General features: G+C 36.5%; 1 protein-coding gene across 8 annotated transcripts in view; it reads right to left on the reverse strand.

The window, feature by feature from the left end:
• The window catches only part of SMYD3 (SET and MYND domain containing 3), a 397,286-nt gene that overhangs the window by 326,623 nt on the left and 57,784 nt on the right, over positions 1-12,879 (reverse strand). For all 8 annotated transcript variants that reach the window (XM_039569870.1, XM_039569868.1, XM_039569866.1 and 5 more), the window contains one exon: positions 11,634-11,770. In XM_039569870.1, the coding sequence (XP_039425804.1) occupies positions 11,634-11,770 (137 nt within the window). The remainder of the gene's footprint in view (positions 1-11,633; positions 11,771-12,879) is intronic.

Raw genomic sequence — 12,879 nt, forward strand, 5'->3', positions numbered from 1 at the left:
TACACTGTGCTGAACATAATTCAAATACAACATCGCCCAGAACACAGAAGAGCTAAGGCAGATAAGTGGAGGCAGATTGACTTACCAAGACAGAATGACATGTGAGTGAATGCAGGCAGCTTCTGGCAACAAATCAGTGTGGGAAGAATTCAAGTTTTGTTCCCTGTTTGCTCTTAAGAAGCAATGAGTATATTCACATCTTGTCCCAAATCCCATTTAAATCAAGGATGAGACTCTCAATTTACTGGGATCTTAACACACAAGATTGAGCACAAGGTCACAGGGTCAGACTGGATACCCAAGTCAAACAGCACATATATGCCTGGGCACATGATCTCAGTACAGATCTGCAATCTCAACCAGAACAGTAGATCACCATCACAATGCAAAATTATCTTTCAGCCTTAAAAATCTTTCAGGCATTCTGGATATAAAAATCTGTTGGTTTTCTTTCCATTTAGACCCAGTTATAAAATCACTGTTACTGAGAGAAGAGCAAAATTGACTATTTAAACAAAGCTAGTTAGTTTCCAAAAAGATCAAGTGAACATTGTAGGATCCCATGGCCAGATCTTTTACTGTATCTTTTTTTCTCAGAACTCAGCTTTATTTGGAACAATAAATCAAAGTCACTTTGCCTCACTATTCTAAATTCCACAATTGATCATTACCTGTATTTAATCAACATCATTTGCTTTCATGAGCTAGAATAGCCACCTGCCCTACCTCTTGAAGGTCCTCCAAATTCTCTGTGCAATTTTGATTCTAAAAAGTGGGACTCAGAGCTTCTCATTTGCTGAGTGCTTTTATTAGTAGCACCATAACAAGTAAGCAAATTTTGTTGGTCTAAAAGAGTTGTTTCTTTTTCTGCCATAAAGAACTAAGACAACTAACATATCTCCACTGAAACAGCAGAAGACATACAACAGCTACCGACCGGAAAGATGAGACACCAGGAGAAAACTTGCCAAGCTGCAGATACACACCTTAATTCTTATTGCTACATGAAAAGAAATAATTTCATGAGACCCAAGGAGATTTCTAATCACTAAGAATACTAATTACAGAACTATCATCAGACAATCAAGCATTCCCTACTTAATGCTATCTCAACTAAATATCAATTGCCACTGAATGACAGCATGTAACACACTCCTACCTTCCCATCTTGGAAAGCTGACTGTGAGAAGTCTGGAGTCAAACAGTTCAGGAGAAGGCAGCAGATAAATACATATTACTGTTATTATATGCTTGTTTGATCCAACAAGCTGGATGCAACAAGCTTCATCTTATTCCTGCCTATGCACCATTTCTCCCCTCTGCCACAGCAATGCAAAAATGGGGTCCAGAGAAACCTCCTCAAACTGCACACTGACAACAGAACTCCAGTCAAGGGGGTATCAGCAAGACAGCACAATTAAAAGCATATAGTGACATATATTCACAGCTTCTCACTTCCCCTTATGTGTTCAGGTTAATGCTAGCAAAAAATTAATATAGAATATGATGAACTACACAAATGAGTAGGAACTCACCAGCCTCTCATCGCCTCCATTTCTCACACTTAGGCACATTCACTTAAATTTCTACAAATACCTGTAGAAATTCCAAAAAAACAAGACATGCTCTGGCAACAAACAATGGTGCTCAAATGTTGTCTCAGGCTTAACTGGAAAACACCATGCCCTACTAAGCAGGCTTGTTTTTCTCTTTCTGTGCCTTTCTTATGAGTCTTCACATTTCTCTCACCCATCTCATCTAGAAATTGAATTATCAGAAAATTAATTTTCAAATTTAATTTCTTGTGAATCTACAACACTTAGTAGTAAAAGAGTTACTAGAAATCATACCATTTTGGAGCTACTAAACTGGGCTGCTTGGTTTGCTTATATCATGGACAGGTTTGCCAGCATAAAATTTATTTATTCTCTTTTCTCTAGTGCAATTCCTTGATTTGAAGATAAAACCCTCAAAGAAATATAGCTGGCAGCACCATGCCTGGAAAGCAGATGCTTACTCTTCTCCCAAACAATAGGCTATTTCATGGTCAAAAATCTCTTGCTGCTGTGGATACTCCAGCTCTTTCAGTTTGCTTCCCCAGCAGATCTGTACCAATGGATGATAGTTTCTTCCAGAATACAAAGCTACCAGACACATCTCTTTTTATTTGGCAGTGTTTTCCTGTATTTACACAATTTGTGTGGTTATGGAGATTTGTGATCTCTCAGGTCTTGGAGCCAGACACAGATTCACTTTTAGCCCTGACTCAAGAGCATGCACTATGATGTATTTTCTACTGATACCACCAGCAACAGCCAGGGCCACTGTGAGATGTCAGAACTCTACCGAAATTCAGCTGCTTCCAAGAAGATGCAAGCTTGCAAATAAGAACCATTAATGTTGCACAACATCCTGCTGTTACTGAGTACTTTTTGTTTACAGGTTCTTATATTCTCTAATTTCAGCCATGACAAGATATTACAAAGACAGTTCAATAATGTATAGGAAGCACATCCATTAACATCTTCATTAAGCCAAGAAGTTTTTTAGGTAACTGTGTAAAGTTAAAGTTAACCAGAAAAAGATATTTTTCAAAACCACAGTTGAGACAATTAACCCAAATTGCTTTTCTTTTTTATACCTTGTGGTCCACTCATGCTGAAGATGATGGTACAAATCTTGCTGTGGTTCTCAGCAGCCACTGTTAATTCATCTCAAGCATATTCCTTTTATACGAGATGGTTAAATGCACTTATTCCTGATTTAACTAACAGGTACAAGGACATTAAGACAACAAGCTGAATCCTCCTCTTGGTCACTCCTGCCATCACTCGGCTCTGGAGTCAGCCTGGGTACATCATCCAGGCAACCGTACAAATTTTGGGCCTGAGTAAACTGACAGAATGGGGGCAAACTGGTGAAGTACTGCTTTACCACTAAGCTTTACCACTGGAGCTTTTCAGAACTGTGGCTTTCCAAACAAATAAACTGGAACTTAAATTAAAAATTACAATCCAACTGATATGCCTGAAAGGATAATTTAATGAAGAAAAATTTGCTATGGAATGAAAAACATAATGATCTTGTATAACTAAGGCAGCAAATTATGTTGGACTCATATCTGTCATTGGTCCAAATCCACCAGGAAAATTCCAACATTATCATATTCTCACAAGCTGCTTCTTCAGCTACTACATAATTTTTTATAAAACTATGGACTGTACTTCACTTTTTAATACACAAAAAAATAGTCAATACATGCATCATTAATTATAAAACCTAGGCAAATGAAATCTCTCATTTAGAGAGATGCTTGGTTCAAATTTATGCCATTTAATTTATCACCAGGATGATGGATATTGACGCAGGTTAAAAAAACCCCAAACACATAAAAATACAAAGAAAAAGTTGGAAGCTTAAGAGCAAAACAAGCAATTCTATGCTGTTGCAACAGCTTCTCACTATCAGCCAGATCACAGAATTTTACCTCATACTCATAAAGTAGAAAAGCAAACGTGACTCTTTCAGAAGATTAGAGAGCACAAATGCACACTGTGCAAGTTGCTGTTTCAAATACAGATTTTTTTGAGAATGAGCTTAAAGGCTGAAATTACTACAAAGTGAGAAACATGTCAGCATTACTTAGTCTACATAATTTCTGCATAGCAGAAAGCACTGATGTCACAGACAACAATGTATTCGCCCTTCTTCACTATCTTCCAAGAAGAGGAAGAGGGCCAAACAGGCACAGTAATTTTCACCCACAACACTGAATGAATGTTGATAAAGCAGTAGGTAAGCACTTCACCATTTCTATCTTGACTAGTAGCCACATATCACCACATCCCATCTATTTACATGAGTGTAGATAACTCTGACTTCCATGACCTTGTGATGCATAAAAATACCCATCAAAGAGTGCGTGTCCAAACCACTTTCCTCTGAAAGCTGAATGAAACCTTGGCCTTGATGTTAATGGAAGAAGAAAGAAGATGAATTTTATATTTGTGAGTACAGCCAAAGCACGAGGTTTGTTGATAGAATGAAGAATATTCTTGTGGAATGGGAGAAGGAAGAAAGCTTTATTACTGCAAATTTCTATTTTAAACTAGAAAAATACTTCCAGATTTCCAAAAGTGATTATAAAAACTTTAATAACAGCCCACAATTACTTTAAATTCAGAAGGGAGATAAGTTCAAATCCATTATCTGCAGTAGCTATGACATTAGGGGCACATTTGAATGAACACATTTAAAATTTCAAAAAGCCCATAACCAGCACAGAAAGTTTCAAAGGATCTGTAAGAATAAATACAATTTATTTGTGATTATAGGCATGAAAAAAGTCTAGTCAATATTTACATAATCAGGAGGAAAGGGGGAGAAAAAATTAAATCACTAAGGCAAATTAGATGATCTCCTAAAAGAAATATTCCCAGATCTGACTCTGCCAGTCAATCTACATCTAAGTTACCTGGGGACAGCATGGGAACTTCCAGTGTAGGTGTGTAGGGAGAGGCAAGCAGGAAAGCTGTGACAAATCATCCTGGCTGTCAATAGCAGAGCTCTTGCACCTTGCTTGCAGGATCTGCTGCCAGCCACTATTGCAGAATATCCATAAGCACTGTCATGTACTATCATGACTTAAACAGGACATGTACTATTTAAGACAGCCTTTGTCAGCTCGGGTTGCTATGGCACAAACTAAGCGATCTCACGCCAGCCTGCAGCACATCAGTGCTACAACCACGTTGTGACAGCTGCTCATCCATACTGAAACACAGGATCAATTCGATTATGCTATTGAGTCAGTATCATGGCCTAATTGTTTCTTTTTCCACCTTATTTCTACAACAAACTTAGGAGTAGTTTTAATGAAATAGAACATGGCACACCATAATTACAGTTAAAGCAAAAAGATATATATTGAGGAATAGGGAGAGAACACACTTTTGAGGACTGAATTTTATGTAGGTAGGTATAATTTAATTGACACCCACTGAAATGCCTACATGAGACAGCACTTGTTGCAGCCTCAATTGATACTTAAACTGTAACAGCTATTTAGCTCTACAGCATACCTTAGACGGATGTTATACTCATTTTCGGAGAGATTCTGAAGCAGCTCAGAATATAGCAAGTCAACAACAGCACCACAAATACATGGCTCCCCATCCTATATTCCAAGAGCGTGGTATTTTTCAACTATCAATCTACTGCAATGTCATTCTGGAAGGAAAAGAGCTTTTTGCCTTTTCATCTATAAAACATGTTGAACAAGTCTCAGCGCTGATTAATAATCCTTCCACACAAAATTCTAGCTGTGCCCCAGCCAAAACAAACAAACAAAAAATGCTTTAAGCAATCCCAGTGCAGGTCATCCTAAAGACAAGGATAGAACACTTTGCTGCCAACAGCACTACAAGCAGTTATCCTCCTCAATTAGAGGCTCTTAAAATTGCTGATAGAGGATGTAAATGGTTTTCATTTAATACTCAGATCTTTACGAAACATCTCCATGACCTTGCTTCATGCTGGCTTTTCCTAAATGTAAAAGGTGCCTCACTCCACACATTTTTTTGCATGTATTCCAATTGATACAACCACTAAAGCTTTTTATTATTACTGCTTCCAGTTCACTTCCATAATGGTGTCAGAAAACAGACTGATGTATATCACATCAGACACCATTGGCTTTTTAAACAGTGTCTTTTGTGGATATGGTCTGAGCAGAATTAGGAAAAATAATGGTAATTAAGTCCTGGCCACCTGGGTCCTTTTCAGTCCTACACTAAAAAATTTAAAAAAAAAAAAGAAAACAAACAAAAAAACCCACCACAAAACAAAAAAACCCTCTTACTAGGTAAGACAGCAACCCAGAATCAACAATACATGTTAGGCAAGTGATCATTCATGTTTGCTCAGTACAAATATGAAGGTCCATCAGAATGATTTCTGTTATGTTCAGACATACACCGGAAAGAGAGTACTGAAAAATTCTCCTGAAATTATAGTGGCAGTGACACAATATTTCTGATGATTGCAACTCAGTTATTCACAGCTGTAAGTGTGAAGCTTTCAACAGGTTAAAACCACACACATAGAGTACAGGAGAGAGGACACACCATGTCCATATTCCCACCAAACAAAACTTTATCAACAGAAACACTAAATCAATAGCAATGTAGGTAAAAAGATAATCACAAATGTCATGCAGTAGACTTACAGATGGCAATAGTCAGAGAAGAAAGTTCTGATATAGTTTGATGAGCAAGAACATATTCCTACTACTCTAAAACAAAAAGAGTTAAGATTAACAAGCATAAATATATACTGAGCACCTAAGACTAACCAATGTTGTTTCAGGTATAATAATTCCTGGAAGTTATAAGACTTTGGCATTTATAATAAAAAAGAACAATCAAAATAAAAAGGTTTTTGCAAAATAGTTTCCTGGGCGGTGACTAAAAATAAATTTGTCAGTATTGGTCTTCAAATTACCATTAGACAAGGCAGCAATGTACATTAGCTTTGAATTACACAAAGAACACTGATGGATTAAACATGCACTTGTTTTTTTTTCCTGTCTCCAGGAAAAAAAACTCACAGCCTTCCAATCATTTGGGAAACTGAACAAGTGCATCCAGAGTTAATTAGATTAGCAAGCCTAGCATCAGAAAGCAATCTTCACCTGTATGTCTTTAACAACTCTTAACCTGCTCATAACTTTATCCTAGTATTTCTTTTGACTTTCTTGATACAAATCAATTTTAATTTACCTAATTACATGAATTACTAAGTTAAGCAGTGAATCCTAAATAAGAGTAACCTACTGAAGGCATTACTGAAGAATATCTTGACCAGGCAGCTGTATCTTGTATTCCAAGGTCTTCTCAGAGAACACACGCTCTCTGATGCCTATAAGATCTGAAGGAGCAACATGAAGATCAAACTTACTTTATCAGTCATATCATTTAGTATCTCCTTCAACTTGCACCTAAAACAACACATAAATATATTACCATAATTCAGTATTCAGACTTTACAAAGGCCAAGAGACACTGCTCAGCTCCTAGTTCTCTTCTGCCTATGCAAATACATACTAAAACCCTTTTAACAGTGAGATTTCTTTTTAATTGGTACTAATACCTTTTATGTTGAAAAGAAATTCTTTCAAAGCATTGAGTGGAATAAAAAGTAAGTACAGAAAAGTTAGAAGAACAAGTAAAATATATCCAAGTTTTGATAGGAGAAATGAACAAAGGATTTTAAAGAGACTAGGACACTGGCTCTTGAGGGATGTACCTCTGCACTTCATAGAACCTCCTTACTTCTTCTGAAGTTAAAAACAAAATCAACTACAACAACAGCGTAAATGGACAACTGGTCTTTTGGTTAAAACTATTTGTGGGCACAGAGACTGGCCTACAGCATCAAACTTGTATCTCTTCTTCACTTTAATGTCAATTTCACAAACCTCAAAAAAGTGAGACGAAAAGAAGTTAATCTGACATATAAAAGTTGCACATATTTCTAATACATACAGATACTTCTATTTGTACTATCCTAGACTTACAGCTCTACAGTCATTCAGACCTGTTTTTGCTCTTCAATCTGTGTCCATTCTAAACTGACCTGAAAAGGAATGAGTAGAACAGCACCTGAGAGGAGGGTGGTGAGCAGCACATCCACCACCTGCATAAAGAAGACTACTCACCTCCCACATATACAGGTGTGTGACATCTCCAGTGAACTGAAAGAAAGCAGCACATCTATTTTCAAAGCAGAATCTGTTCATAACAAAAAGCTGTCAAGATTGGAACTGCAGGAAAGATTGAAAAATTCAGAAAGCCAAAAATCCTTTGTCTAGTCCCTATCACCCCATGTGTGGTTAAAATACTGTCCAGAAAGAGAAATTCTGCGCAACAGAAAAATTAGAAAAAGACTCTTACTTCAGGAGTTATGTATCATCTCTGCTCTATGGGGTTCCCTAAAATCTTCAATCCAGCATCCTTTCCCAAAAAGTTTATCAACAGTTTCATCAAAACATCAATTTTGACACAGTGTGAGTAGTTGCAATTCTATGTAAAATGCCAAGCCTACATTTCATCTAAAAGAAGTCATCTTAGGCCTGATTCCCGTCAGTAGAGTCACAGTTTCACAGTCAACATGGCAGGTACAGAGTTTATTCAATGTCTTAAAGTGGTTCACATGGTTCTGTCTGCTGGTATAAAAAGAACCATAAATGTATACAAAAAATTTAATTCTTTATCCCGCATCCATTAAATGTCTCAAAGGACTCCAGGACACCTCCTCACACATGTAAGTAAAAGCTGAAGAATAAAAAGCAAGGACTGATTTTATCTCAAGGTTATGGAAACATCATTAAACCATAAAACCACGCTGTCAAAAATTTATCTTGACATTAGAAAATGTCTCAGTGGAGTTAAAGCCTTACCACGTAATTAGCTGTAGATAATTCTGTTTAATACTGAGGATCAGAATTTTAAAACAGTCACAACCTTGATAAATGGCATGTTAAATAAACTGAAGCTTCCAAAAAGTGATCAGATAACAAAAATGAGAAAATTCAACTCCAGCTCAAAGGACAGTTGATACAAAAGCAAATTGTCTAGTAAGGACAGGGCAACACTGTCAGAAAGAAAGGTACATAACCCTTCTGAAACACCTCCCCATCCAGTACAGCTGGAATTTTCCACAGGTCTCATGCAAACTAAAAATACATTGGGGTGAAATTCTGCTCCCATGGAAAGAAATGGCAAAATTGTCTTGATTTTCAATGGGCAGTTTCTACAAATGTGCATTCGGGGGCATTCTCTGCCTATTAAGCAACACAGGCAAGTGAATAAAACTGTAATTAATTTTCACAAAGACAAGAGCAGTGGACAACAGAGAAGGAGGACTGTTTAAAAGAGCTTCTGAGAAGCTCTTTTGACCTAAATTAGGTTGGAGATTTTCCAAGAACCATCTGGAATTTAGTCACCTCACTGCAGGATAATTTTTCTCTTTTGTCTGACAGTCTGTTTATTTTCCTTCTTGAGGATCCAGCATCAAACAGAATAAAAAATGACCTCTGACTGGATCTTTTTGCGGCACGCAATGAAAGAACCGATCCAAAAAAGTTCAATGTTCGAATAAGCACCTACTGAACTTGAAAGGAATGTTGGAGGCAGTTGGGAAAACAAGATTACATCTTGAAGTCATGTATCTGTAGTATTTCTTTATTCTATGACCACGCAGGGAAGTCATCACAGCTGGTCTTCTTTAGAGTTATACTACAGAGAAGAGACTGCAAAAGTCTTATCAGAGACTTTACAGTTCCAAAGTCTTAAATTTTACCTGCTGAAAATAAGCACCCCTATTCAGCTTAAACAAAACAAAAAAAAAATAAATTAAAAAAAAATTGCATGGACATCCAGTTTAGCTTCCAAAAAACATTCTGTGGGAATGGCAGAAAATGGCTGCTGCTACCTCACTAGGGATGGGGGCATACTAAATTAATATTTTAATACAATATCACACTTCATAACACACTCGTTTGACAACCAAATTGGGAAGGCTGTAAAATGCCACATGGAAAATTAGACAGTGACAACAAGGTCTTACAAAAAGCTTGACAGTTGTGCTTGACTGAACTCTGAACGAAATACTAATCTTACTCATGTAAAGCACATGGCTGTTGACAGCTCTTTTTCCCAACCACTCACCTGTCCAGTCAGACTCTCCTATCCCTTCTGCCAGCTCTTTTTAGTATTAATGATATCAAGTATGTGTACACATGACAGGTAGATGTCATTTGCTCTCCATTTTCTCAGGGCAGACTACCACACAGACTAAATAGAATGAGCAAAAGAAGGAAATGAGCCCTGCTTTAATGGACAAAAAAAACCCCAAACCAAAGAACAATAACTTAAAAACTCAGTCCTTTTCAATAGGGTGGGGGAAAATTCACAGTCAACATGCAGAATACATCAAGTTTAAAATATCTGTGTGATATCAAAGCCATAGTGGAGCAAATGTTGTCATTAACAGGAGCATTCCCAGTTCTCCAGTTAACAAGATACGGAGCTGGGAAGTCTTGGCTTTCACTCTGCCTTTGATTGCCACTTACATCACCTTAGTAAAATACATGGGAGGGAAGAGGAGGTGCACATATGTGCACATACTTGTGCATGTGTGTACATAAAAAATTTAAAAGCCTTCTCTATTTTCTTCACCAGTGTTCCAATGTGTTTAGTAATCATCACGCTGTTTCTGTAAAGCCACCACGGCCAGTCTCCATCTTAAGCTTGCTTATTACATAGAAGGCAACAACATTCGGAAAGAATTTCTTACAAGCTGCAACTCAGTTCAAACTGAGTAGGCAGTGATCATCTTCTGATAACCAGTTTTATCTTCAGCTGCACAAAGCCTCTACACCCGATAACACAAGGTGCATCTTTCAAGTGAAATGCATCTGACAAAGTTCAGGCCAAACCAGCACGCCAACAGAGACAGTAAAACAGCTTCAGTGGAGACGAGGTACTACATAATGGGTTTTATCTATACAACCTTTTGACTGGGTCTATTTCAGACTGAGTGGTTTCTCAGGTAAAATTACAGCTTTACATCACAGCAGTCTAATCACCACTAAAAAAAAAGTACAGAAAAGCAACACAGTTGATTATATTGTTCCTACTCCTGTCCACAGCAAAAAAGAAGGTTCCATAACTTTGCAAACAGATTTTTTTTAAATGTTAAAAAAAAAAAAATTATAGCATTTTTATTTCATTTCTCTCAAAGAGGCTCACTCTTTTATTTATATCAGAAGAAAAAGAAATGTTATAGTTTGGCTTACTTCATAAGAATACACTTACTAAAACAACCAAAACATAAATAACTTAAGACAAATCTTAAGGTAGAATTTATCAATCAATTAGGAATCAAAGAAATTAAATGGAGTTAAAACTATGAGTACTCTTCATATAAAATATTTCTGCTAGCATTGTTTGAATTTAGCTTCCCGAATTGAATGGAATAAAATATCTACACTAAAAGCCAACAATACTTAGTTAGTAACACAACAAACATTTTACATACTGTGGAAACTAACTTTAAATACTTTACATGTAGTCTTTCAGAATAAATAATCTGCAACGCCTCTGGAAAAAGCAGCTTGTGGGATACAGTACTACCACAAACATTAGCATATACTACTAAATGACAAAATAGCATGGGAGCATATCTGCAAATATATATCACTTTGCAGAAAAATTCTAGGCTGAAGAGTGATGTTATATGCCCTTTATTACTGTAAAAAAATTTTAGGTTGATTGACTCAATTATATTTGAACTTCCTTGCTTTTTTTTCACCCAACAGCTTTAACATGACAATTCTAAAAAAAGAAAATAAATAATATCCTCTGGCTACTGCTTTAATTCTGAAGTGTTGCAATTATAGAAAAGTTATACTTCTGCTTAAATACTGACTGAATTTAAAAAAAATAGTTTGAATTCACTTTGTCATATATCACACTCTGAACGTATCTACTGAACTCCCACGCAGAAATAAATTGCGAACACGAGGAAAGGATAATTTATGAGTTGTCAAGCAACCAGATTTTAACACTTACTTTTGTGAAGATCTGAAAAAAGTCAATTGCAGGTGGCAATTGAGACTCATCCTGGATCTCAGTTTTCAAATACAGTTGCAAAGTCTGCGCAAGGTGCCTGAGGCCATCTTTCATTTCTTCACTTAACCGTTCAGTGTCTTATGGGGAAAGGGAAAAAAAGTAGACCATGTCATAAACACATTTCACCAACATTTTGAAAATGTCCAACGGCAGCCATACAGTCTAGACATTTCCAGTCCCAAAATTAATCTTGACAGAGGGCAATTTTGACAGAGGGCAGACATTTCTCATTTTTTGTGACAGTTACCTATCAACACACAGTAGAGCTTATCAGGTTGCTACTGCCAAATCATATGAATACGATAGCAAGTTAAAGATCAAAAGCCAATAGATAAAGCAGATGTGTAAGCAGATGTAAGACAATACACACAAAAATTAGGCATCTGGGTTTGTAACATTAACCACATTAGAAATATGCTTGAAACTTTAAGCAGTAGTACATACTTTCATACTGTACAGATGTGTCAGAAACACTTTATGCTAGCAGATGAAACAGAAAAGTATTTATAAACAAAAGGAGTTTCATACAGAGCAACTGGTAAACAATGAATATGAAAGAATATGAAGTAAATATCACTTTCTTATAAAGCACCACTATTCATGTTTTACAGATAGAAATCTTGAAGCAGATAGAATCACCGTGCCTGATTTTCTCACTATGTGATTATGCATGCATCAGGTCTCTGATAACATGGAAAGTAAAACTGCTGCTGCCCTAGTAAGTTCACTGCCTGATTACCTGCTTCACATTTTCTTTTTCCTACCAGTTAGTACAAAATGAAGAATGTGAAGCCGAACGTATTCAAGCACCAGTCTATAACAAAAGGCAGAGATTTATTATGCACTGTGAATCAATTTTATCTCTGCATAATGGTGAATTGTTATTTTATTATAAACATCTATAGCTGCCCACAGCACTACTCATGTGAAATTAACAATGTGGATGTTTGCAGGTGATTTTGCAAGCATGAATGAATATAAATGTTAGAAGTCCAGACATGTATGTTTTTCACAATGTATTGAAAATCTCTGCTATAGAAACGTATAATATCTATGAGGACTGTGTCTTCAAGAGAAGCAGCAAACTTTTAGGTGACTGAATCAAGTTTAAAAAATATAAAAGAAAAACCATAAACACACACTTGCATTTCTTACATAATATTCCTTTGAAATCAAAAAAGCTTTT

The sequence above is a fragment of the Corvus cornix genome, chromosome 3, assembly GCF_000738735.6.
Source record: "Corvus cornix cornix isolate S_Up_H32 chromosome 3, ASM73873v5, whole genome shotgun sequence".
In the NCBI taxonomy this organism is placed as follows: domain Eukaryota; kingdom Metazoa; phylum Chordata; class Aves; order Passeriformes; family Corvidae; genus Corvus; species Corvus cornix.